At 37.8% G+C, this 22,222-nt stretch overlaps 2 protein-coding genes across 4 annotated transcripts in view; both read left to right on the top strand.

The window, feature by feature from the left end:
• The window catches only part of HSD17B3 (hydroxysteroid 17-beta dehydrogenase 3), a 233,399-nt gene that overhangs the window by 92,233 nt on the left and 118,944 nt on the right, over positions 1–22,222 (top strand). The gene's annotated exons all lie outside the window — the stretch shown is intronic.
• Positions 1–22,222, top strand: part of SLC35D2 (solute carrier family 35 member D2) — a 60,433-nt gene that overhangs the window by 13,156 nt on the left and 25,055 nt on the right. For all 3 annotated transcript variants that reach the window (XM_082401249.1, XM_082401247.1, XM_082401248.1), the window contains exons 2-4: positions 2,848–2,881; positions 4,802–4,888; positions 11,033–11,100. In XM_082401249.1, coding sequence (XP_082257375.1) covers positions 2,848–2,881; positions 4,802–4,888; positions 11,033–11,100 — 189 coding nt within the window. The remainder of the gene's footprint in view (positions 1–2,847; positions 2,882–4,801; positions 4,889–11,032; positions 11,101–22,222) is intronic.

Consider the following 22,222-nt stretch of genomic DNA (forward strand, 5'->3'; position numbering starts at 1 on the left):
CTAGCTGTGATGCACTAGCCCCCTTCAGGTTTTGTTCACGCCGCCAACCCCAGTCCTCTCCCTGGGGTCTGACCTCCAAAGCCTGAGCCTCAGCTCTCAGCCCCCACCCGCCCCTGCAGGTGAGCATACAAGCCTCTCAGGCTGGTGAGTGCTTGTTGGCAATGATCCTCTGTGCAGGAATCTCTCCGCTTTGCTCTCTGCATCCCTGTTGCTGTGCTTTCCTCCATGGCTGTGAAGCTTCCCCCCACCCCCAACCCCGTCCCCACCAGTGAAAGGGCTTCCTAGTGTGTGGAAACTTTTCCTCCTTCACAGCTCCCTCCCAGAGGTGCAGGTCCCATCCCTATTCTTTTGTCTCTGTTTTTTCTTTTTTCTTTTGCCCTACCCAGGTGCGTGGGGATTTTCTTGCCTTTTGGGAAGTCTGAGGTCTTCTGCCAGCTTTCAGTAGGTGTTCTGTAGGAGTTGTTGCACGTGTAGATGTATTTTTGATGTATTTGTGGTAAGGAAGGTGATCTCCATGTCTTATTCCTCCGCCATCTTGAAGGTCCTCCCCCAGTTATGTTGTTTTGATCCTCAGTTGCCTTCCTTAGATCTGTAGGTTCCCTTTTCATCTCACTTGGTTGCTTTGTTATCTCAATTTTGAGCTCTTGTTTTATTGATATCTTCTTATTAAGGTGTTTCTTAGCTGGAAGCAATTATAAAGGGTGCCTTCTCTCCCTGTGTTATGTTCTCTTCTAGGCTGAGCTCTTTGTCTTCCTTCTGTAAGCCTTTCGTTGTTGTTGTTTTGTTGTTTGTTTATGTTGTAGTTTTATTATCTTGCTTCATGTTGCAGGTTGTATTCCTGGGTAAGGAGACTCAGATACAGGGGAAGTATACTGGGCGGAGCTCTTGGGACCCACTCCTGTTGGGGAGTGAGGGAAGCAGGATTAGGTAGAGGGAGAAGCTGGGCTGTGCTTTATCACAACAAAGCCTGATCCCAGGGCCTCTGGAGCTGGAATGGCTCTACAGAGTTGTCTTGAATTGGGGTGAAAGCCCCTGGCTTTTATACCCCTGCATAGACACACAGGCTTGGAACACAGGCTGCTCTCAGGGAGTTGGGGTGCTATTGGCAAGGCAGCTTTCTTCAGCTGAGGTTGCTCTTGAGCAACTGGGGAATGAGTGCTTCAGTCCAGAAGAGGGTGTCTGGGTGACGCATCTGGCATCCATTAGAGTTCATTTTATTCTCACGGTGGTGCTGTCCAGGCAGTCATTCGGTTTTCTCTGATAAGGTAGGTTGGTTCTTTATTCTTTTCTTACCCTATCTGAAATAGGTATGTTTCCCTTTGACATACAGATTGAGGGCTGAGGTGTTGTTGTTGTTGGTGGTGGTGGTGGTTTTTTAGGTGATATTTCCCCTTTTTTAGTGGACTGAGAGAATGACTGGGAGCCAGTGAAGGGCTGGAAAATGAGTGAGCCCGGCGAAGTGATGTGCCGCCTTATTAAGTATGGTATGAGGTAGGGGTTAAGATTCTGATTCCAGTTACCTAGGGCCATTTGTTAAAAGACCGTCCTTTCCCTACTGTTTGCATGGTCATCTTTGTCATGAATCAGGTTTCCATAAAGGTGTGTATCTGTCCCCATCTGTGTTCTCTTGCTTTGTCCTGTTAGACTATCATTGTGCAAATACCGCACTCTCTCATTTATTGTAACTTTAAAATGAATCCTGGGGACTTCCCTGGTGGTTCAGTGGTTAGGACTCCATGCTTCCACTGCGGGGCACAGGTTCAGTCCCTGGTCGGGCAACTAGGATCCCTTCATGCAGTGTGGCGCAGCCAAAAAAAAAAAAGAATCCTGGCATCCAGTAGAGTCATTCCTCCAACTTTTTTTTTCTTCAGGATTATCTTGGATCGTGTTTGCTTTTTGCCTTTGCATTCAGTCTTAGGATCCGTTTGTCAGTTTCCACAAAATACCTGCTCGTGTTTTTACAGAGAGATTTGATTTTATAAGTCAGTTTGTGGATAATGGTTCACTGCAATATTGATTCTAATCCATGAAATTTATTTAGGGCTTCTTTAATTTTTAAAATATTGATTTATAGTTTTCTATGTAGAGGTATTTCTTAGAAATCTTTTATTAGATTTGTACCTGGGTATATTATTTTGAAAAAAGGAAAACCGTATAATGAATCTCCATGTAGCCATCATCCAGTTTCAACAACCTTGCTAAACTTATATCACTCCTCCTCTCAATCCCAACCTCTCCCCCAAAATTATTTTGAAGCAAATTAAAAATATATTGTCATATGCATTTCAATATGAATTTCTGAAAGATAAGAGGGACTTTTTTGTTTAAAAAAAAAAATCTACCACCCCAATATTATTTCATGCCTATAAAAGTAAAAATAATTCCTTATTACCATAAAATACCCAGTTAGTGTTATTTGATGTTTTTTGGGTGGTATTGTAAATGAATACCTTTAAAATTTTATGTTCTTTGTGTTTTTATGATATATAGACATAGAAATGATTTTTTTCATGTGTTCGTCTTGTATCCAGTAACCTTGCTAAAGTTATTTATTATTTCTAGTAATTTATCCCCAGATTACTTTAGCTTTCTACGTATACAATTTTGTTGTTTGTTAATATGACAGTCTGACTCAAGGGGCAATAGAAGTTTGCCAAGTTTAGCAATGATCAGTTTAAAAAATGGAAAAGAAATGAACAGATGAAAAGTGAACAAATTTGACAATTTCACTAAGACTGAAAAAAAAGTCTAAGACTTTTTAATAACTCCTATCATTATGTGTTGTATATTGTCTTCAACTTTTTTTATCAGTTGCTAATATTATTTGTTATTCTATATTCTTTGTAGTTTCCCATCACCAATTGTTCTTGGAATTGGACAGGTAAGTGAAAAAAAAAAATTACCCTCTTAATTAGTTGTCAGTACACATGATGAAATTTTAAGTGCTTTTGTTTAAGACTGTGGTTTACGAATTTGTTCAGCTGGCAGAGGACTATGGTACTCTTGGTGGAACAACATGAAGTATTGACACACATCTTATTTCATTTTACCATTTAGGAACAGTTGTATTTGTAGGAAAAAACAACTAATTTTAACTTCCTTAATAGAATTTAATTACTCTAAAGCAAGGGGGCAGCAGACTGAAAGCCTCCAAGGTCTGCTGGGTAACAGATGAGTGTGCACGGTTTAAGCCACTGTGCCTGAGAAGAAAAGGGTTAGGGAGATGAGGTGAGGCCCACTAGGGATCAGGGAAATCTAATTTTTACATCAAACCCCCTAATTTGTAAATGGTGGCAACAGATTCATATTTTCATAAAACTCTCTACAGGCCAAACAAAACATGTTTGCAGTTTCCTTCCTGAAGTTTGTGATGTTTGTTCTCAAGTGTAAGGATAAACTTGGATAAACTTTCAAACTTACCCCATTTGGCTGTTTCTGAAATTTTCCGTTAATATTAATTTGTGCCTTTTTTACTTTTTTGGTCATATGCTGATGATTTCTAGTAGGCACGTGGTAACAGGCACCAAAGTTTTTTTGCTTTTGTTTTCCTTTAGTTTATAAGGAGAAAAACTTAAAATTATAAAAATTGTATCTGTTAACTAAATTTTAAATTGTGAATCTGGAATTTATATGATTAAACATTATTCTAGTTAAATGTTTTGCTAATAAGGTACTCTTTGCACATCATTTTAGGGAGAAAAAAATCACGAGGAAACGATATCTTTCCTTAAGGTCAAAAAATTTATATCTTTATGGTTCAATGTGAAAATATGTTAAAAAGTACTTTAAAAGATCAATAGTATGTGGTAATGTGCTCTTTGTAATGCCCAAGGTAAATAAATTCACTGGATTGTACTCGATTAAGGTAAAAACATTTATGATTTGCAGTTTGTGGAGGAAGAAGCCAGCAGACCAAATTTAAAAAGTCTGAATTGCAGAATATTTTAAATAAGTGTTGGTATATTTCTGTAAGAATTATAAAGTAAGTCATATATACAAACTACAATTATAATTCAGGGTGGGCTTGAGTTATATAAATCTATTATAAGTATTAACTTTGTACACTCAGGCTCAAGGTTTAGGATGATAATCATTTTGAAGGAGACCTTAAATTTTTGCATCCTAATGTGGAGAAAAGTAAGTTCTAAAATTTGTGTAGAAAGATGATATTAAAACTTTTTATTTTATAATAATAATCTGGAGTATTTCTGATATACCTGGTGTAATCCAGATTAATAGCATTTGAATGAGATATTTTTGCAACACCGGCTAGATTGGAGAGAAAAATAAATCCCTTTTAAAATTTGTTTTCCTCTTAATTTGACTTATGTGTTATAGAAATACTATACTTTACAAAATATGTTTATGTGTGGAATTTGCCTCCCTTCCCCCTTCCTTTCATCCCCACACTTACTTTCTGGGGTAAGGTGACCATATGCTCAGTACATAGGAAGGATGGTCCAGGATCAACAAGCAGCCTCACCGACTGTGGTCACTCTGGTCAGTTTTGGGGACACTGTTCCTTTTTCCCGCTGTTGTCGTTCCTTGAGCCCCTTGAGATATCGTGTGTACGTTACATTTGATGTTATACTTTTTACCTATAGTTCTGGTGCAATCTATACGGTGGCAAGAAAAACAATTTTAATATTTCAAGGAATAATAATTTTTTTGGAACCTAGAAAATGGACTTTTCAGATATATATATATTTTTGGTGAATCTCTTTTCTTTTGATGATGTGTTTGTGCCTCAAATAGTCTTTCCAGATATTTTGCTGAAGTTTTTCTCTTCCCTTTTCTTTAGATGGCAGTTACCATAATGATACTATATGTGTCCAAGCTAAATAAAGTAATTCACTTCCCTGATTTTGACAAGAAAATTCCTATTAAGGTATGTGATGGAAAGTACATATAGCTATGATGGAAGATGTAGAAATGCTATAGAATTACAAATTGATCTTAGAGTACAGGTCCGTTTCTATACACACTGTGCTTCCTGCTGGCAGTGGGTAGAAACTTCTTAATAAAGATTTCATATCATTCAGTGGTCCACTAATGTAACATAATAATAGTAAAAGTATGTGCTTAGCAATGGATATTAAATAAATACTATGTGTCTTCTGAAATGGCAAAGCTTTCTAACAGGAATTGGCAAGCTTATTTGGTAAAGGACCAGATAGCAAATAATTAGGCTTTGTGGGCCAGACCATCTCTGCTGCAGCTATTCAGCTCTGTACCATGAAAGCAGCTGTAGATGATACGTATATAAATGAATCGGTGTAGTTGTGTTCTAATAAAACTTTATTTGCATAAATAAAAGATGAGTTAGATTTATCTCTTGGGCCCTCTCAATTTGTTGATCCCTGTTTTAAATTTTCATTTTTAGCTTGGATTGATAACAGTTGTGAGTAGAATGATGAATAAACACATTTTGATATACGTAGGTTTTTTTCCACGGTGGAACTAGAAACATGAGACCTGCCATTCCTTCCTGGGAATGTGGAATGGAGCTAACTTTTATTGTACAGTTGCTGGGTGACATGCATGAGGCCAGACATTTAATTCCTAGAGCAAGCCCATACGACAGGTGGTATTAAATTGATCATGGTGACATTTTTGGATTTAGGGAGGTTAAATCAGACTGCAGTTCCTTGAGAGTGAGGACCTCACATGGTTTGTTCACTGCCATGTCTCTAAGGCCTGGAAAAACACTGGCATCTAGCTCTGGATTATTCATCAGGTCGACTAAGCACATGCTTCCTGCTTCAATAATCAGGGACATCCACAAAAAGAGAAAAAAATATTGAAGTATAGGAAAGATATTAACCCAATCATCAAAAGAAAAATCAGAATATTGTTGGGCTTGCTTACACTTAGCTTATGATATAATTTTTAAATACTTTGAACAATTGTGAAATATGATCTAGACATAGGAGAAAAGGCATCATACATGACTGTGTAGTTGAATGAATAATCACCCTTGTAATCATTACCTAGGTCATGAGATGGGATCACAAAATCCTTCTTACCCACTATTCTGACTTTTGTAGTAATAATTTTCTTGCTTGCTTTGTAAGTTTTCTAAATTTTTATGTATCCTTGAATTATGTAGTTTAGGTTTGCCTATTTTTGGATGTTATATAAAGGGAATTAAACTCTATATATTCTTTTGTATCTTGCTTCTTTCACTTAATATTATGTTGGTAAGATTTATCCACATTGTTGTGTGTAGCTGTATTCTTTTATTTTCATTGTATAAATATATTACAATTTATTTATCTGTTTTACAGTTGATGGTAATTGGGGTTGTTTCTAGTTTGGGCCCTAGAAAAATAAAAAGTACTGTTCTGAACATACTGATAGTTGGATCTTGGTGCACAAGTATTAGTCACCTAAGGCTCCCATAACAAAATACCACGGACTAGGTGGCTTAACAGAAATTTATTTTCTTACACTTCCGGAGGCTGGAAGTCCAAGATCAAGGTGCCAACCGGGTTGGTTTCTGATGAGAGTTTCTCCTTGGCATATAGACAGCTGCCTTCTCACTGTGACCTCACGTGGCCTTTACTCTGTGCCTATGCACTCCTGGTGTCTCTTCCTCTTCTTATAAGGACGCAAGTCCTATTGGATTAGGACCCCACACTTATTACCTCATTTAACCTTAATTACCTCCTTAAAGGCCCTATCTTTGCATGCAGTCACCTGGGGGCTAGGGCTTCAAAATGTGAATTTTGAGCAGATATAATTCAGTCCAAAACAGCACATGTGCATGAGTTTTTCGGGAAGCTTATCAAGAAGTGAAACTGCTGACTCCTAGGGTGAGCATATTGTCAACTTGAGTAGATAATGGCAAACTGTTCCCCCAAGTGGTTGTACCAGTTCCCACTCCTGACAAAAGTGCATGAAGGTCCCTATTGCTCCTCATTCTTGCCAATCCTTGGTATGCCAGTCATTTTAAATTGTGCTGATCTGGTGGGTGCATAATGACATCTTCTTGGCTTTTATTTGGGTTTCCCTGTTTATTAATGAGGTTGAGTGCCTTTTCATTTTTTAGTGCCCATTTGGGTATCCTCTTTTGTGAAATACTTGTTCAAGACTTTTGCCCATTTTTCTGTTGGGTTGATGTCTTTTTCTTACTGATTTGTGTAGGAGTTTTAAAAAATATGTTAATGATAGTCCTCTTGTTAGTTATATACAGCATTACAAATATATTTTCCTGCTCTGTTTCATATCTTTTTATTTTCTTTATTATGTATTTATCTTGTATTCCTTTATCATGTATTCCTTATCATGAAAAGGAATCTTAATTTTAAAATAGTTAAATTTTATCAGTCTGTTCCTTAATAATTAATCACTATTTTTCTTATTTAGGAAATTCTTCCCTACTCTGAGGTTATGAAGATATTTTTCTAGATAAAAGATATATTGTTTTTCAGAGTTAGGTTTTTAATCTGCTTGGAGTTGATTTTTATGGATGGTGTGAGGTAATGGTACAATTTCATTTATTTTTTCATTTGTCACAGACTCAACTGAAAAGTTTATCCTTAATATTGTGCCACTTATATCATGGTACTATTGTTCACATATGTTTCTAAGCTCTCCATGCTTTTTCATTTGTCTATTTGTGTTTCTGCACCATTACCTCACAGTCGTAATTACTATTGCTTTATGCAAAGTCTTGCTATCTGGTAGAGCAAGTCTTTCCTCCTAACTTCTTGGTTCTTCACATTTTTATGTGAATATTAGAAGCAGGTTGTCAAGTTTCATGAAAAATAACCTTCTGGGATTTTGACGGGAATTGCATTGAAGCTCTAAAGCACTTTGGAATGAATTGATGTCTTTAAAGTATTGAATCGTACAATCCATATACATGGTATACATACCCCTTCTTTAATTGCCCTCAGTAAAGTTTTATAATTTTCTCTATAGAGTTCTAACAGTTTTTGTTAGATTTGTTCTGAGGTACATCTTTTTTTTTTTTTTTTTTTTTTGCTATTGCATGTATCTTTTAAAAACAGGGGAATTCCCTGGCGGTCCAGTGGTTAGCACTCCACGCTTCCATTGCAGGGGGCACAGGTTTGATCCCTGGTCAGGGAACTAAGATCCCGCATACTGCGTGGCACGGCCAAAAAAACCCCAGATTATTTAGAAAGTTAGAAGTATATCAACTAAAAAATTATTCACAACGTAAAAGTTGAGAGTTATGTTTTATTCGGCGGGAATTTTTAGTACTTCAAGCCTGGGAGGCAGCATCTCAAGTAACTGTGAGAGAACTGCTCTGAGGAGGTGAGGTGAGGAGCCAGGACATATAGGAGTTTTGCAACAAAGGGCAGGTGGTCTGAACGTCAAAAGATTATTGTTAATTCAAGAAAACCGGATATGTCAACTTAAGGAATTTAGAGCTTTTCTATATATCGGAAGATGCAAGAGTCTGGGCTCACTGAAATCATTCCTTTGATATGCATCTCAGCTATCTGGGACCAGTATCCTGTGTTTTTATATCCTGAGTTTCCTCAGGGCTCACCAGCTCACCATAGGCTGTGGCTGCAAAGGTGGTGGCTGCAATGGCTGATGACTGTGACATCCTTTGTTTACTGATATGGCAGGACATATTCTACTTCTCAGGTACATATTTTTATCTTTCTTTTGTATATTGTCTTTGTATCTGCAACATTCTAGCTTTCATTTCTTTTACTTGCCTTACTGTATAGCACAGGACCTACGGTGCAATGTTGATAGAAATGGAAATACTGGGCATTTTTGTCTGATCTCAAAGGGGAAGCTTTTAATATTTCACCATTAAGTGTATTGTTTGCTGTAGGTTTTTTTGAGATGCCTTTTTTCTGTGTTCCAGTTACCTTTTGCTGTAGGGACATAGACCCTACCTCTGGATGGAAGGGAGTGTCAAAGTCACATTTTAAGAGTATGTGAGAAGAGAGATATTGCTACAGCCATTATGTCTGATTATGGATTTGTCTATTTCTTTTGGTATTTCTGCCAGGTTTTTTGTTTTGTTTTATGTATTTTGAGGCTGTATGATTAGGTGCCTAAATTTTTTTTTTTTTTGGTTACACCTCGCGGCATTCAGGATCTTAGTTTCTCAACCAGAGATAGAACCCATGCCCCTTGCAGTGGAAGTGCAGAGCCCTAACCACTGGACCACCAGGGAATTCCCATAGGTGCCTAAAATTTTAAATTAGTTAAATCTTACTGGTGAATTAAAGTGTTTAATTGTGCACGGTGGAACTCCTCTGTTTCAGTTCTTTTAGTGTTCCCCTGGAATTCAAAACAGGCATATCTAACTTATCAAATTATAAAGTTGATTAATTAATATATTAATTAATCAGCAGGGGAATTAGCACAAATAATTTAGCCCATGGTTACCAGAAACTAGAAGTCAGTACTGTCTTTATTTTGAATTGTATATGGAAATAGGGACAACTGATTCTCTTCAATACTTAAGAACCTCTAAAGTTGTAATATCACCAGCTGTGTGATTGTTGAGTCAGTTGTACACTGTTAACCAGAATGTTGTTGACTGAAAAAAAATGTGCAACGTAAAAGTTGAGAATTATGTTTTATTTTGCGGACAAAAAGAGGACTTAAGCCCAGGAGGCAGTCTCTCAGATAGCTCAGGAGGCTCTGAGGGACTGCTCCAAAGAGGTGAGGGAAGGGCCAGCATATACAGGAGTTTTTGCAACAAAGACCAGGTAGTTGGAACTTCAAAAGATTACTGTTAGTTAAAGAAAGCCAGATAGTGTCTCAAGCTAATGAATTTGGTGCTTTTCTATGTATGGGAAGATGCAAGAGTCTGGGCTCATTGAAATTATTCCTTTGATATGACCTTAGCTATCTGGGACCAGTATCCTCTTCCTTTCCATCCTGAGTCTCCTAAGGTGACTGCAGTGACTGAGGGCTTGGCAGTGGGCAGCCCGTTTGTCTCCATCCTCAGTTCCCTCAGGGCTCACTTTCAGGGGGGTTGTAGTGGCTATCAAGCCATCAGGCTGCAACATCCTTTGTTTACTGATATGGCAGGCCCAAACATTTTTCATTTACTATGTTGATGAATAAAAGGGAAGGTCCTGGATCTATTATCTTGCTTATGTTTCTTGAGCAAATTTCCTAATAAAGAAATTCTGTAACTTTTTTGCAGATGACACATAGTATTTAAAAATCTTTCAGAAGATATATGAGTTGCATGCTTAGTGTCTTTTTAGTGGAAAAAGAAATGTTGGACTCATCTTGATAGCTATGGAGTATTATATTAGTTAAAAAGTTCTTAAAAGTTATCATATGAGCTTATGAAGGGATTTTTTTTTCATAGGTGTTACATTTTGTCTCTTTTTCAGTGTGTTCTGAATAATATTTCTCTTAACAATCAGAAAATAATTCAGGAGCTCAGAGCTTGGTAAACCTAATTCAAGTACAAGCTACATTGTTTAACCTTGGTAGATATTTAATTATTCTAGGCGTTTAAAACAAATAAAGTAACTCCAAAGTAATGTGGCCAGTATACACAACTTTTTGAAAGTGTCACCAACTGTGTGACACGTCAATGGGATATAGACCTTTGCCTTTGTCCAGAAAAGTGCATATATGCATAGATAACAGAAGTTTGCACACTTTTTCAATGGCCTTCTGAATCTCATTCATAAACTATATTTATATAGTTTATAAGTGATAAACACCCATCCTCAACTCACCAACCTGGCTAGGGGTCTCCACCTAAGAGAGGTGCTTGTTCAGAGCTTTCTTTTAGGGAAATAGTCTACTAATGTGGGCAAGATCAAGATTTCCATTTCTATCCAGCCTCCACACCACCACCATGATTATGGATATCACTTCCTACCTAACTATTTTTTGATCACATGGAGAAACTCATGATGTGTTCTGGATTCTGGAAAATTTAGTCATTGCAAGGAAAGGAACTCAGAATGATTTGCTTACTGATGGGGAGTGAATGTCACCATTTTTATATATGAAAGAAAATGTTATTGGAGTACTAACCAAATATTCTTTCTTTTTTTAATTGAAGCTGTTTCCTCTGCCTCTCCTCTACGTTGGAAACCACATAAGTGGATTATTAAGCACAAGTAAATTAAGGTAAAGTGCAGGATAATGGTTGATCGGAGGTTCTTCACTCGTTTGCTTTTAGTGTCACAAAGACCAGCTTTGATTTTTCAAGATATTGCTTGGGCTACATATAGAAGACAATAATATTCCATAGTTTAAGAAAATAAGGTAGAGTTTTTTTTTTTTTTAAGGTAGAGTTTTGAACTTAATTTGATAATGCTTTAGAAATGTTAAAAAGCTGATATATTTTTCTTTATATTCAAGTCTGAAGATAGAATGTGAGATCTGTAGAAATCAAGATAGAGAAGGTATGATTTATTCAGGAAGATTCATTTATACGAATATAGTTCTGTGTAACTTTTGATTTCATCACAGTTTTATAAAAGCAGGAATATTCTGTCAGATTTGGTGTAGGTCAGGCTTGGTACAAGGAAAAATAAATGACAGATGTTATTTTCAGGTATGTGATATATACTTCTGAAATCTGCATTTGCATTTATTTTATGGTCCTTTGACTACTCTGTTAAAAGTCACTGCGCAAATGAAAATAGAAGTGTACAAAGACCAAGTCATCCTATAAATTGGAAAACGTGGTGTGAAATATGTAGACTAATGAACACACATTAGGGTGACAAACCTTATGAAAAAGATGTGAATAATGAGAAAATAAAGTCTGACCAAAGGGTGACAGAAATGGAAGGAAACCTGTTTGTATAGGGAGAGAAGAAAAGTGGCAGGTAGGAGGTAGACCAGAAGGAGAACGTACATACAAAACTGAGAAATGTGAAATTAGGCCTGTTGCCTTTCACTCTTGTTTGGAAAGGACAGATTGTGGTTGTTGTGAAAAACAAAATGTCCAATACTGTTTTTAGTTACATATTTTAGTTGTTTTGTTGTTTCCTTCTGGGATTAGGACAGTCAATTTTCCTTAATTATCTTAAATTTGTATTAAAACTCCCTGTGGTAGGTGCTATTGCTGTGTTGCCACATATCCTCTTGGCCTGTCTCTGAGCCCACCTGCAGCGTGGGGATGCCTTCAGTAACCCTCAGAGCTGCCCAGCCGCACTGGGGTTCTCTGCCTCGCAGATGAGGACTTCTTGTTTTAGTGATCTTACAAACATCTTTATTACAAGTGTTCTTCAACACTTCTCTGCATGCATAGCAGAAGAGGTAAGATGAAGGCTTCTTGGGTGCCATGGGGGCTTTCAGCAAGTGAGACTGAGGAGGAAGGAAGGAAGATTGCTTATACGTGGTGTCATGTAGTATGTTTCTCTGTCTCCCCTATTTTCCATAAACTGGTAGTTGGTCCTAGAGCCTTGATCAGATTCAGATTCAATTTTTCAGGCAACATCAGTTTATTGGTGATGTTGGGTTCCTTCTACTGCATCACCTCATGGGACACATAATGTTTTATCCCACCTTTAATGATATTTAATTGATCAGTTCCACTTTTAATGATTTTAAGGGTCCCTTCATTAGAATGTTTCCCATCAATTTTTCACCTAATGGTTTTAGCATCTATTGATGATCATTGTCTAGATCCATTATTTCATTTCAAATTGAGAAATGATGATTTTCTAACTATATCACCACTTCTACATTAATTGTCTAAACTTCCTCAATAAATACAAACTTTCATTCACCATATCATACAGGAAAGGCAGGATAAAGCTTTATTTATAAATGTTCAGAGTAATAAATTAGTGTCCTGTCACCTTCAATAGTGAGTTGTTGTTTTTTGTTTGTTTTGTTTTTTACCATCATTAATTCATGCATTTTCATTTATTTGAAACAAGTCCCTCATGAGATATGCATTTTGCAAATATTTTCTCTCAGTCTATGGCTTGTCTTTTCATTCTCTTAACATTGTCTTTCAGAGCAGAAGTTTTCATTTTAATGAAGTTCCACCATCATTTTTTTCTTTCACAGATTGTGCTTTTGTATCTAAAAACTCATTGCCAAACCCAAGGCCATCTAGATTTTCTTCTGCATTATCTTCCAGAAGTTTATGTTTTACATTTAGGTGAATGATCCATTTTGAAGTTAATTTTTGTGAAAGGTATAAGGCCTGTGTCTAGATTCAGTTTTTTTTACATGTAGATGTCCAGTTGTTTGAGCACCATTTGTTGAAAAGGCTATTCTTTCTCCATTGAATTGTATTTACTCCTTTGTCAAAGATTAGTTGACTATATTTGTGTGGGTATATTTCTGGGCTCTCTATTCTGTTCTCTATTATTCTATTTGTTTCATTTACTTAATGTTTTAATTCATTATATAAATACTTCTTTTGATGCTCAAATTATATCATCTCAGGTCAGTGAGAGCCTCTTTGAGTTGGCTCCTATGTTCTAGGGCCCCAGTAGTCTTTGATTACTTCCTTGCTTCCTGGCACATGATGTCCCAGATTTATTTGGACTTTTCCTGCCATTTCTCCAAGGATCCCCTGGTTATTTTTAGTGTGAGGTTGAGGCCGTAGTCTGGGTGCTGGATATATTTGGAAGGAAGGGCTAACACAGTATCCTGATGAATAATATGCAGGGTATGAGAAAAAGAAAGACCAAGATGCCTTCATGGTTTTTGGCCTGATGAAGTGGAAGAACAGAATTGCTACTGATTAGGTCTATACCTAGGAGTAGGATTGCTGGGTCGTATGGCCATTCTGTGTTTAACATTTTGAGGAACTGCCAAGCTGTTTTCCAAAGTGGCTGTGCCATTTTACTTTCCCACCAGCAGTGTATGAAGGTTACAATTTCTGTACATTCTTGCCAAATTTGTTATTGTCTATCTTTTTGATTATAGCTATCGTAGTGGTTGTGATGTCGTATCTTACTGTGGTTTTGATTTGCATTTCCCTGATGATTAATGATATTGACCATCTTTTCATGTGCTTATTGGTCATTTATGTAGCTTCTTTGGAGTAATGTCTATTCAAGTCCTTTGCCCATTTTTTAACAGGGTTATTTATCTTTTTATTATTGAGTTTTAAGTCTTTAGGTATTCTAGATACAGGTCCTTTATTATATACATGATTGCAAAATTTTCTCCTATTCTGTGGATTGTCTTTTTACTCTCTTGATGGTGTACTTTGAAGCACAAAAGTTTTAAGGTTTTAAAAATTTAATTAATAATTAAGGTAAAATATATATAACATAAAACTCACCATTTTAACTATTTTTAAGTGGACAGTTAAGTGGCATTAAATATATTCACAATCTTGAGCAACCATCACCACTATCTATTTCCAGAAATTTTTCATCATCCCAAACAGAAATTCTGTACCCATTAAACCGAATGCCCCATTCCCCCATCCCCCCGGCCCTGGTAAACTCTATTTCACTTGCTATCGCTATGAAATTGCCTATTCTAGATATTTCATACAAATGGAATCATACAATATTTGTCCTTTTATGTCCAGTTTATTTCAGTTAGCATAATGTTTTTGTTTCATCCATGTTGTAACATGTATCAGAATAAGACTGTATAGTATTCTATTGTATGTATCTATCACACATTTATCTATTTATAAAAGTTTTACATTTTGGTGAAGTCTGATATATTTATATTTGTTATTGTTGCTTGTGCTTTTGGTATTGTGTCTAAGAGAATTTTGCCTGACCCAGGGTCATGAAGATATAATCCTATTCTTTCATCTAAGAGTTTTATAGTTTTAGCTCCTACATTTAGGTCTTTGATATATTTTGACGTAATTTTTTGTATGTAGTGTGAGGTAGGGGTCCAAAATCATGCTTTTGCATGTGAATGTTGAGTTGTTTCAGCATTATTTATTGAAAAGACTGTTCTTTCCCCATTGTATTGTCTTGGCACCCTTGTTGAAAATTAATTGACCATAATTGGAAAGATTTATTTCTTGATTCTCAGTCTTATTGCTTTGATTAAATGTTTATCTTTAAACTAGTACTAGATAATACTGATAATTGTAGCTTTGTAATGAGTTTTTTTTTTTTTTTTGTAATAACTTTTTTTTTTTTAAAACATCTTTATTGAAGTATAATTGCCTTACAATGGTGTGTTAGCTTCTGCTTTATAACAAAGTTAATCAGTTATACATATACAATATGTTCCCATATCTCTTCCCTCTTGCATCTCCCTCCCTCCCACCCTCCCCATCCCACCCCTCTAGGTGGTCAGAAAGCACCGAGCTGATCTCCCTGTGCTATGTGGCTGCTTCCCACTAGCTATCTATTTTACATTTGGTAGTGTATATATGTCCATGACACTCTCTCACCTTGTCACGTCTCACCCCACCCCCTCCCCATATCCTCAAGTCCATTCTCTAGTAGGTCTGTGTCTTTATTCCCGTCTTGCCACTAGGTTCTTCATGGCTTTTTTTCCCTTAGATTCCGTATATATGTGTTAGCATACTGTATTTGTTTTTCTCTTTCTGACTTACTTCACTCTGTATGACAGACTCTAACTCCATCCACCTCATTACAAATACCTCCATTTCATTTCTTTTTATGGCTGAGTAATATTCCATTGTATATATGTGCCACATCTTCTTTATCCATTCATCTGTCGATGGACATTTAGGTTGCTTCCATGTCCTGGCTATTGTAAATAGAGCTGCAATGAACATTTTGGTACATGACTCTTTTTGAACTATGGTTTTCTCAGGGTATATGCCCAGTAGTGGGATTGCTGGATCGTATGGTAGTTCTATTTGTAGTTTTTTAAGGAACCCCCATACTGTTCTCCATAGTGGCTGTATCAATTTACATTCCCACCAACAGTGCAAGAGAGTTCCCTTTCCTCCACACCCTCTCCAGCATTTATTGTTTCTAGATTTTTTGATGATGGCCATTCTGACCGGTGTGAGATGATATCTCATTGTAGTTTTGATTTGCATTTCTCTAATGATTAATGATGTTGAGCATTCTTTCATGTGTCTGTAGGCCATCTGTATATCTTCTTTGGAGAAATGTCTATTTAGGTCTTCTGCCCATTTTTGGATTGGGTTGTTCGTTTTTTTGTTATTGAGCTGCATGAGCTGCTTGTAAATCTTGGAGATTAATCCTTTGTCAGTTGCTTCATTTGCAAATATTTTCTCCCATTCTGATGGTTGTCTTTTGGTCTTGTTTATGGTTTCCTTTGCTGTGCAAAAGCTTTTAAGTTTCATTAGGTCCCATTTGTTTATTTGTGTTCTTATTTCCATTTCTCTGGGAGCTGGGTCAAAAAGAATCTTGCTGTGATGTATGTCATAGAGTGTTCTGCCTATGTTTTCCTCTAAGAGTTTGATAGTGTCTGGTCTTACACTTAGGTCTTTAATCCATTTTGAGTTTATTTTTGTGCATGGTGTCAGGGAGTGTTCTAATTTCATACTTTTACATGTATCTGTCCAATTTTCCCAGCACCACTTATTGAAGAGGCTGTCTTTTCTCCACTGTATATGCTTGCCTCCTTTATCAAAGATAAGGTGACCATAGGTGCGTGGGTTTATCTCTGGGCTTTCTATCCTGTTCCATTGATCTATATTTCTGTTTTTGTGCCAGTACCAAACTGTCTTGATTACTGTAGCTTTGTAATATAGTCTGAAGTCAGGGAGCCTGATTCCCCCAGCTCCATTTTTCGTTCTCAAGATTGCTTTGGCTATTCGGGGTCTTTTGTGTTTCCATACAAATTGTGAAAATTTTTGTTCTAGTTCTGTGAAAAATGCCAGTGGTAGTTTGACAGGGACTGCATTGAATCTGTAGATTGCTTTGGGTAGTAGAGTCATTTTCACAATGTTGATTCTTCCAATCCAGGAACATGGTATATCTTTCCATCTATTTGTATCATCTTTAATTTCTTTCATCAGTGTCTTATAATTTTCTGCATACAGGTCTTTTGTCTCCTTAGGTAGGTTTATTCCTAGATATTTTATTCTTTTTGTTGCAATGGTAAACGGGAGTGTTTTCTTAATTTCACTATCAGATTTTTCGTCATTAGTGTATAGAAATGCAAGAGATTTCTGTGCATTAATTTTGTATCCTGCTACTTTACCAAATTCATTGATTAGCTCTAGGAGTTTTCTGGTAGCATCTTTAGGATTCTCTATGTATAGTATCATGTCATCTGCAAACAGTGACAGCTTTACTTCTTCTTTTCCGATTTGGATTCCTTTTATTTCTTTTTCTTCTCTGATTGCTGTGGCTAACACTTCCAAAACTATGTTAAATAATAGTGGTGAGAGTGGGCAGCCTTGTCTTGTTCCTGATCTTAGTGGAAATGGTTTCAGTTTTTCACCATTGAGGACAATGTTGGCTGTGGGTTTGTCATATATGGCCTTTATTATGTTGAGGAAAGTTCCCTCTATGCCTACTTTCTGCAGGGCTTTTATCATAAATGGGTGTTGAATTTTGTCGAAAGCTTTCTCTGCATCTATTGAGATGATCATATGGTTTTTCTCCTTCAATTTGTTAATATGGTGTATCACATTGATTGATTTGCGTATATTGAAGAATCCTTGCATTCCTGGGATAAACCCCACTTGATCATGGTGTATGATCCTTTTAATGTGCTGTTGGATTCTGTTTGCGAGTATTTTGTTGAGGATTTTTGCATCTATGTTCATCAGTGATATTGGCCTGTAGTTTTCTTTCTTTGTGACATCTTTGTCTGGTTTTGGTATCAGGGTGATGGTGGCCTCGTAGAATGAGTTTGGGAGTGTTCCTCCCTCTGCAATATTTTGGAAGAGTTTGAGAAGGATAGGTGTTAGCTCTTCTCTAAATGTTTGATAGACTTCACCTGTGAAGCCATCTGGTCCTGGGCTTTTGTTTGTTGGAAGGTTTTTAATCACAGTTTCAATTTCAGTGCTTGTGATTGGTCTGTTCATATTTTCTATTTCTTCCTGGTTCAGTCTCGGCAGTTTGTGCATTTCTAAGAATCTGTCCATTTCTTCCAGGTTGTCCATTTTATTGGCGTAGAGTTGCTTGTAGTAATCTCTCATGATCTTTTGTATTTCTGCAGTGTCAGTGGTTACTTCTCCTTTTTCATTTCTAATTCTATTGATTTGAGTCTTCTCCCTTTTTCTCTTGATGAGTCTGGCTAATGGTTTATCAATTTTGTTTATCTTCTCAAAGAACCAGCTTTTAGTTTTATTGATCTTTGCTATTGTTTCCTTCATTTCTTTTTCATTTATTTCTGACCTGATCTTTATGATTTCTTTCCTTCTGCTAGCTTTGGGGTTTTTTTGTTCTTCTTTCTCTAATTGCTTTAGGTGCAAGGTTAGGTTGTTTATTCGAGATGTTTCCTGTTTCTTGAGGTAGGCTTGTATTGCTATAAACTTCCCTCTTAGCAGTGCTTTTGCTGCGTCCCATAGGTTTTGGGTCGTTGTATCTCCATTGTCATTTGTTTCTAGGTATTTTTTGATTTCCCCTTTGATTTCTTCAGTGATCACTTCGTTATTAAGTAGTGTATTGTGTAGCCTCCATGTGTTTGTATTTTTTACACATCTTTTCCTGTAATTGATATCTAGTCTCATAGCGTTGTGGTCGGAAAAGATACTTGATACGATTTCAATTTTCTTAAATTTACCAAGGCTTGATTTGTGACCCAAGATATGATCTATCCTGGAGAATGTTACATGCGCACTTGAGAAAAATGTGTATTCTGTTGTTTTTGGGTGGAATGTCCTATAAATATCAATTAAGTCCATCTTGTTTAATGTATCATTTAAAGCTTGTGTTTCCTTATTTATTTTCATTTTGGATGATCTGTCCATTGGTGAAAGTGGGGTGTTAAAGTCCCCTACTATGATTGTGTTGCTGTCGATTTCCCCTTTTATGGCTGTTAGTATTTGCCTTATGTATTGAGGTGCTCCTATGTTGGGTGCATAAATATTTACAATTGTTATACCTTCCTCTTGGATCGATCCCTTGATCATTATATAGTGTCCTTCTTTGTCTCTTATAATATTCTTTATTTTAAAGTCTATTTTGTCTGATATGAGAATTGCTACTCCAGCTTTCTTTTGATTTCCATTTGCATGGAATATCTTTTTCCATCCCCTCACTTTCAGTCTGTATGTGTCTCTAGGTCTGAAGTGGGTCTCTTGTAGACAGCATATATATGGGTCTTGTTTTTGTATCCATTCAGCCAGTCTGTGTCTTTTGGTGGGAGCATTTAATCCATTTACATTCAAGGTAATTATCGATATGTATGTTCCTATTCCCATTTTCTTAAATGTTTTGGGTTTGTTATTGTAGGTGTTTTCCTTCTCTTGTGTTTCTTGCCTAGAGAAGTTCCTTTAGCATTTGTTGTAAAGCTGGTTTGGTGGTGCTGAACTCTCTCAGCTTTTGCTTGTCTGTAAAGGTTTTAATTTCTCCATCACATCTGAATGAGATCCTTGCTGGGTAGAGTAACCTTGGTTGTAGGTTTTTCTCCTTCATCACTTTAAGTATATCCTGCCACTCCCTTCTGGCTTGCAGAGTTTCTGCTGAAAGATCAGATGTTAACCTTATGGGGATTCCCTTGTGTGTTATTTGTTGTTTTTCCCTTGCTGCTTTTAATATGTTTTCTTTATATTTAATTTTTGACAGTTTGATTAATATGTGTCTTGGCGTGTTTCTCCTTGGATTTATCCTGTATGGGACTCTCTGTGCTTCCTGGACTTGATTAACTATTTCCTTTCCCATATTAGGGAAGTTTTCAACTATAATCTCTTCAAATATTTTCTCAGTCCCTTTCTTTTTCTCTTCTTCTTCTGGGACCCCTATAATTCGAATGTTGTTGCGTTTAATGTTGTCCCAGAGGTCTCTGAGACTGTCCTCAGTTCTTTTCATTCTTTTTTCTTTATCCTGCTCTGCAGTAGTTATTTCCACCATTTTATCTTCCAGGTCACTTATCCTTTCTTCTGCCTCAGTTATTCTGCTATTGATCCCATCTAGAGTATTTTTAATTTCATTTATTGTGTTTTTCATCGTTGCTTGGTTCCTCTTTAGTTCTTCTATGTCCTTGTTAAATGTTTCTTGCATTTTGTCTATTCTATTTCCAAGATTTTGGATCATCCTTACTATCATTATTCTGAATTCTTTTTCAGGTAGACTACCTATTTCCTCTTCATTTGTTAGGTCTGGTGTGTTTTGACCCTGCTCCTTCATCTGCTGTGTGTTTTTCTGTCGTCTCATTTTGCTTATCTTACTGTGTTTGGGGTCTCCTTTTCACAGGCTGCAGGTTCGTAGTTCCCGTTGTTTTTGGTATCTGTCCCCAGTGGGTAAGGTTGGTTCAGTGGGTTGTGTAGGCTTCCTGGTGGAGGGGACTAGTGCCTGTGTTCTGGTGGATGAGGTTGAATCTTGTCTTTCTGGTGGGCACGTCCACGTCTGGTGGTGTGTTTTGGGGTGTCTGTGGCCTTATGATATTAGGCAGCCTCCCTGCTAATGGATGGGGCAGTGTTCCTGTCTTGCTAGTTGTTTGGCATAGGGTGTCCAGCCCTGTAGCCTGCTGGTCGTTGAGTGAAGCTGGGTCTTGATGTTGAGATGGAGATCTCTGAGAGATTTTTGCCGTTTGGTATTACATGGAGCTGGTAGGTCTCTTGTGGACCAGTGTCCTGAAGTTGGCTCTCCCACCTCAGAGGCACAGCCCTGATGCCTGGCTGGAGCACCAAGAGCCTTTCATCCACACAGCTCAGAATATAAGGGAGAAAAAAATAGAAAGATAAAAAGAGGATAAAATAAAATAAAATAAAGCTATTATAATAAAAAATAAGAAAAAAAATTATTAAAAGTAAATGTATTCAGAAAATTTTTTTTTAATTTTTAAAAATAGATTTATTAATTTTTTATAGTAAAAAATAAGAAAAAAATTTTTAAGAAAAAAATTATTAAGAAAAAAAATTTTTAATTTTTTAAAATAAAAAATAAGAAAAAACTTAATAAAAATTTTTTTAATTTCTAAAAATAGAAAATACGGAAAAAACTATTAAGAAAGCATATATTAGGAAAAAAAAATTTGTTTAAGTAAAAAAAAAAAAAAAAAAAAAAAATGGACGGACTTAACCCTAGGACTGATGGTGAAAGCAAAGCTATACAGACAAAATCTCACCCAGAAGCATACACATATACACTCACAAAAAAAAGAAAAGGGGAAATTAATATATCCTGCTCCTAAAGTCCACCTTTTGAATTTGGGATGATTCGTTGTCTATTCAGGTATTCAACAGATGCAGGCACATCAAGTTGTTTGTGGAGCTTTAATCCGCTGCTTCTCAGGCTGCTGGGGGAGATTTCCCTTTCTCTTCTTTGTTCGTACAGCTCCCAGCGTTCAGCTTTGGATTTGGACCTGCCTCTGCATGTACGTCGCCTGAGGGCGTCCGTTCCCCGCCCAGACAGAACGGGGTTAAAGGAGCAGCTGCTTCGGGGGCTCTGGCTCACTCAGGCCGGGGGAGGGAGCGGTACGGAGGAGGCGGGGCGAGCCTGCGGCGTCAGAGGCGTCGTGACGTTGCAGCAGCCTGAGGCGCGCCGTGTGTTCTCCCGGGGAAGGTGTCCCCAGATCACGGGAGACTGGCAGTGGCGAGCTGCACCGGCTCCCGGGAGGGGCAGTGTGGAGAGTGACCTGTGCTCGCACACAGGCTTCTTGGTGGCGGCAGCAGCAGCCTTAGCGTTTCCTACCAGTCTCTGGGGTCCGCGCTGTTAGCCGCGGATCGCGCCCGCCTCTGGAGCTCGTCTAGGCGGCGCTCTGAATCCCCTCTCCTTGCGCGCCGCGAAACAAAGAGGCAAGAAAAAGTCTCTTGCCTCTTCTGCGGCTGCAGACCTCCTCTCCGGCTCCCTCCCGGCTCGCCTCGGCACGCCAACCCCTTCAGGCTGTGTTCACGCGCCAACCCCAGTCCTCTCCCTGCGATCCGACCGAAGCCCGCGCCTCAGCTCCCAGCCCCGCCTGCCCCAGCGGGTGAGCAGACAAGCCTCTCGGGATGGTGAGCGCTGCTCGGCGCTGAGCCTCTGTGCGGGAATCTCTCCGTTTTTCCCTCTGCGCCCCTGTTGCTGTGGGATCCGCGCTGATAGCCGCGGCTCGCACCCGTCTCTGGATTTCGTTTAGGCAGCGCTCTGAATCCCCTCTCCTTGCACGCCGCGAAACAAAGAGGCAAGAAAAAGTCTCTTGCCTCTTCGGCAGCTGCAGACTTTTTCCCAGACTCCCTCCCGGCTAGCACCAAAGCCCGAGC

Source organism: Balaenoptera borealis, assembly GCF_965194805.1.
Source record: "Balaenoptera borealis genome assembly, chromosome: 8".
Lineage (NCBI taxonomy): Eukaryota > Metazoa > Chordata > Mammalia > Artiodactyla > Balaenopteridae > Balaenoptera > Balaenoptera borealis.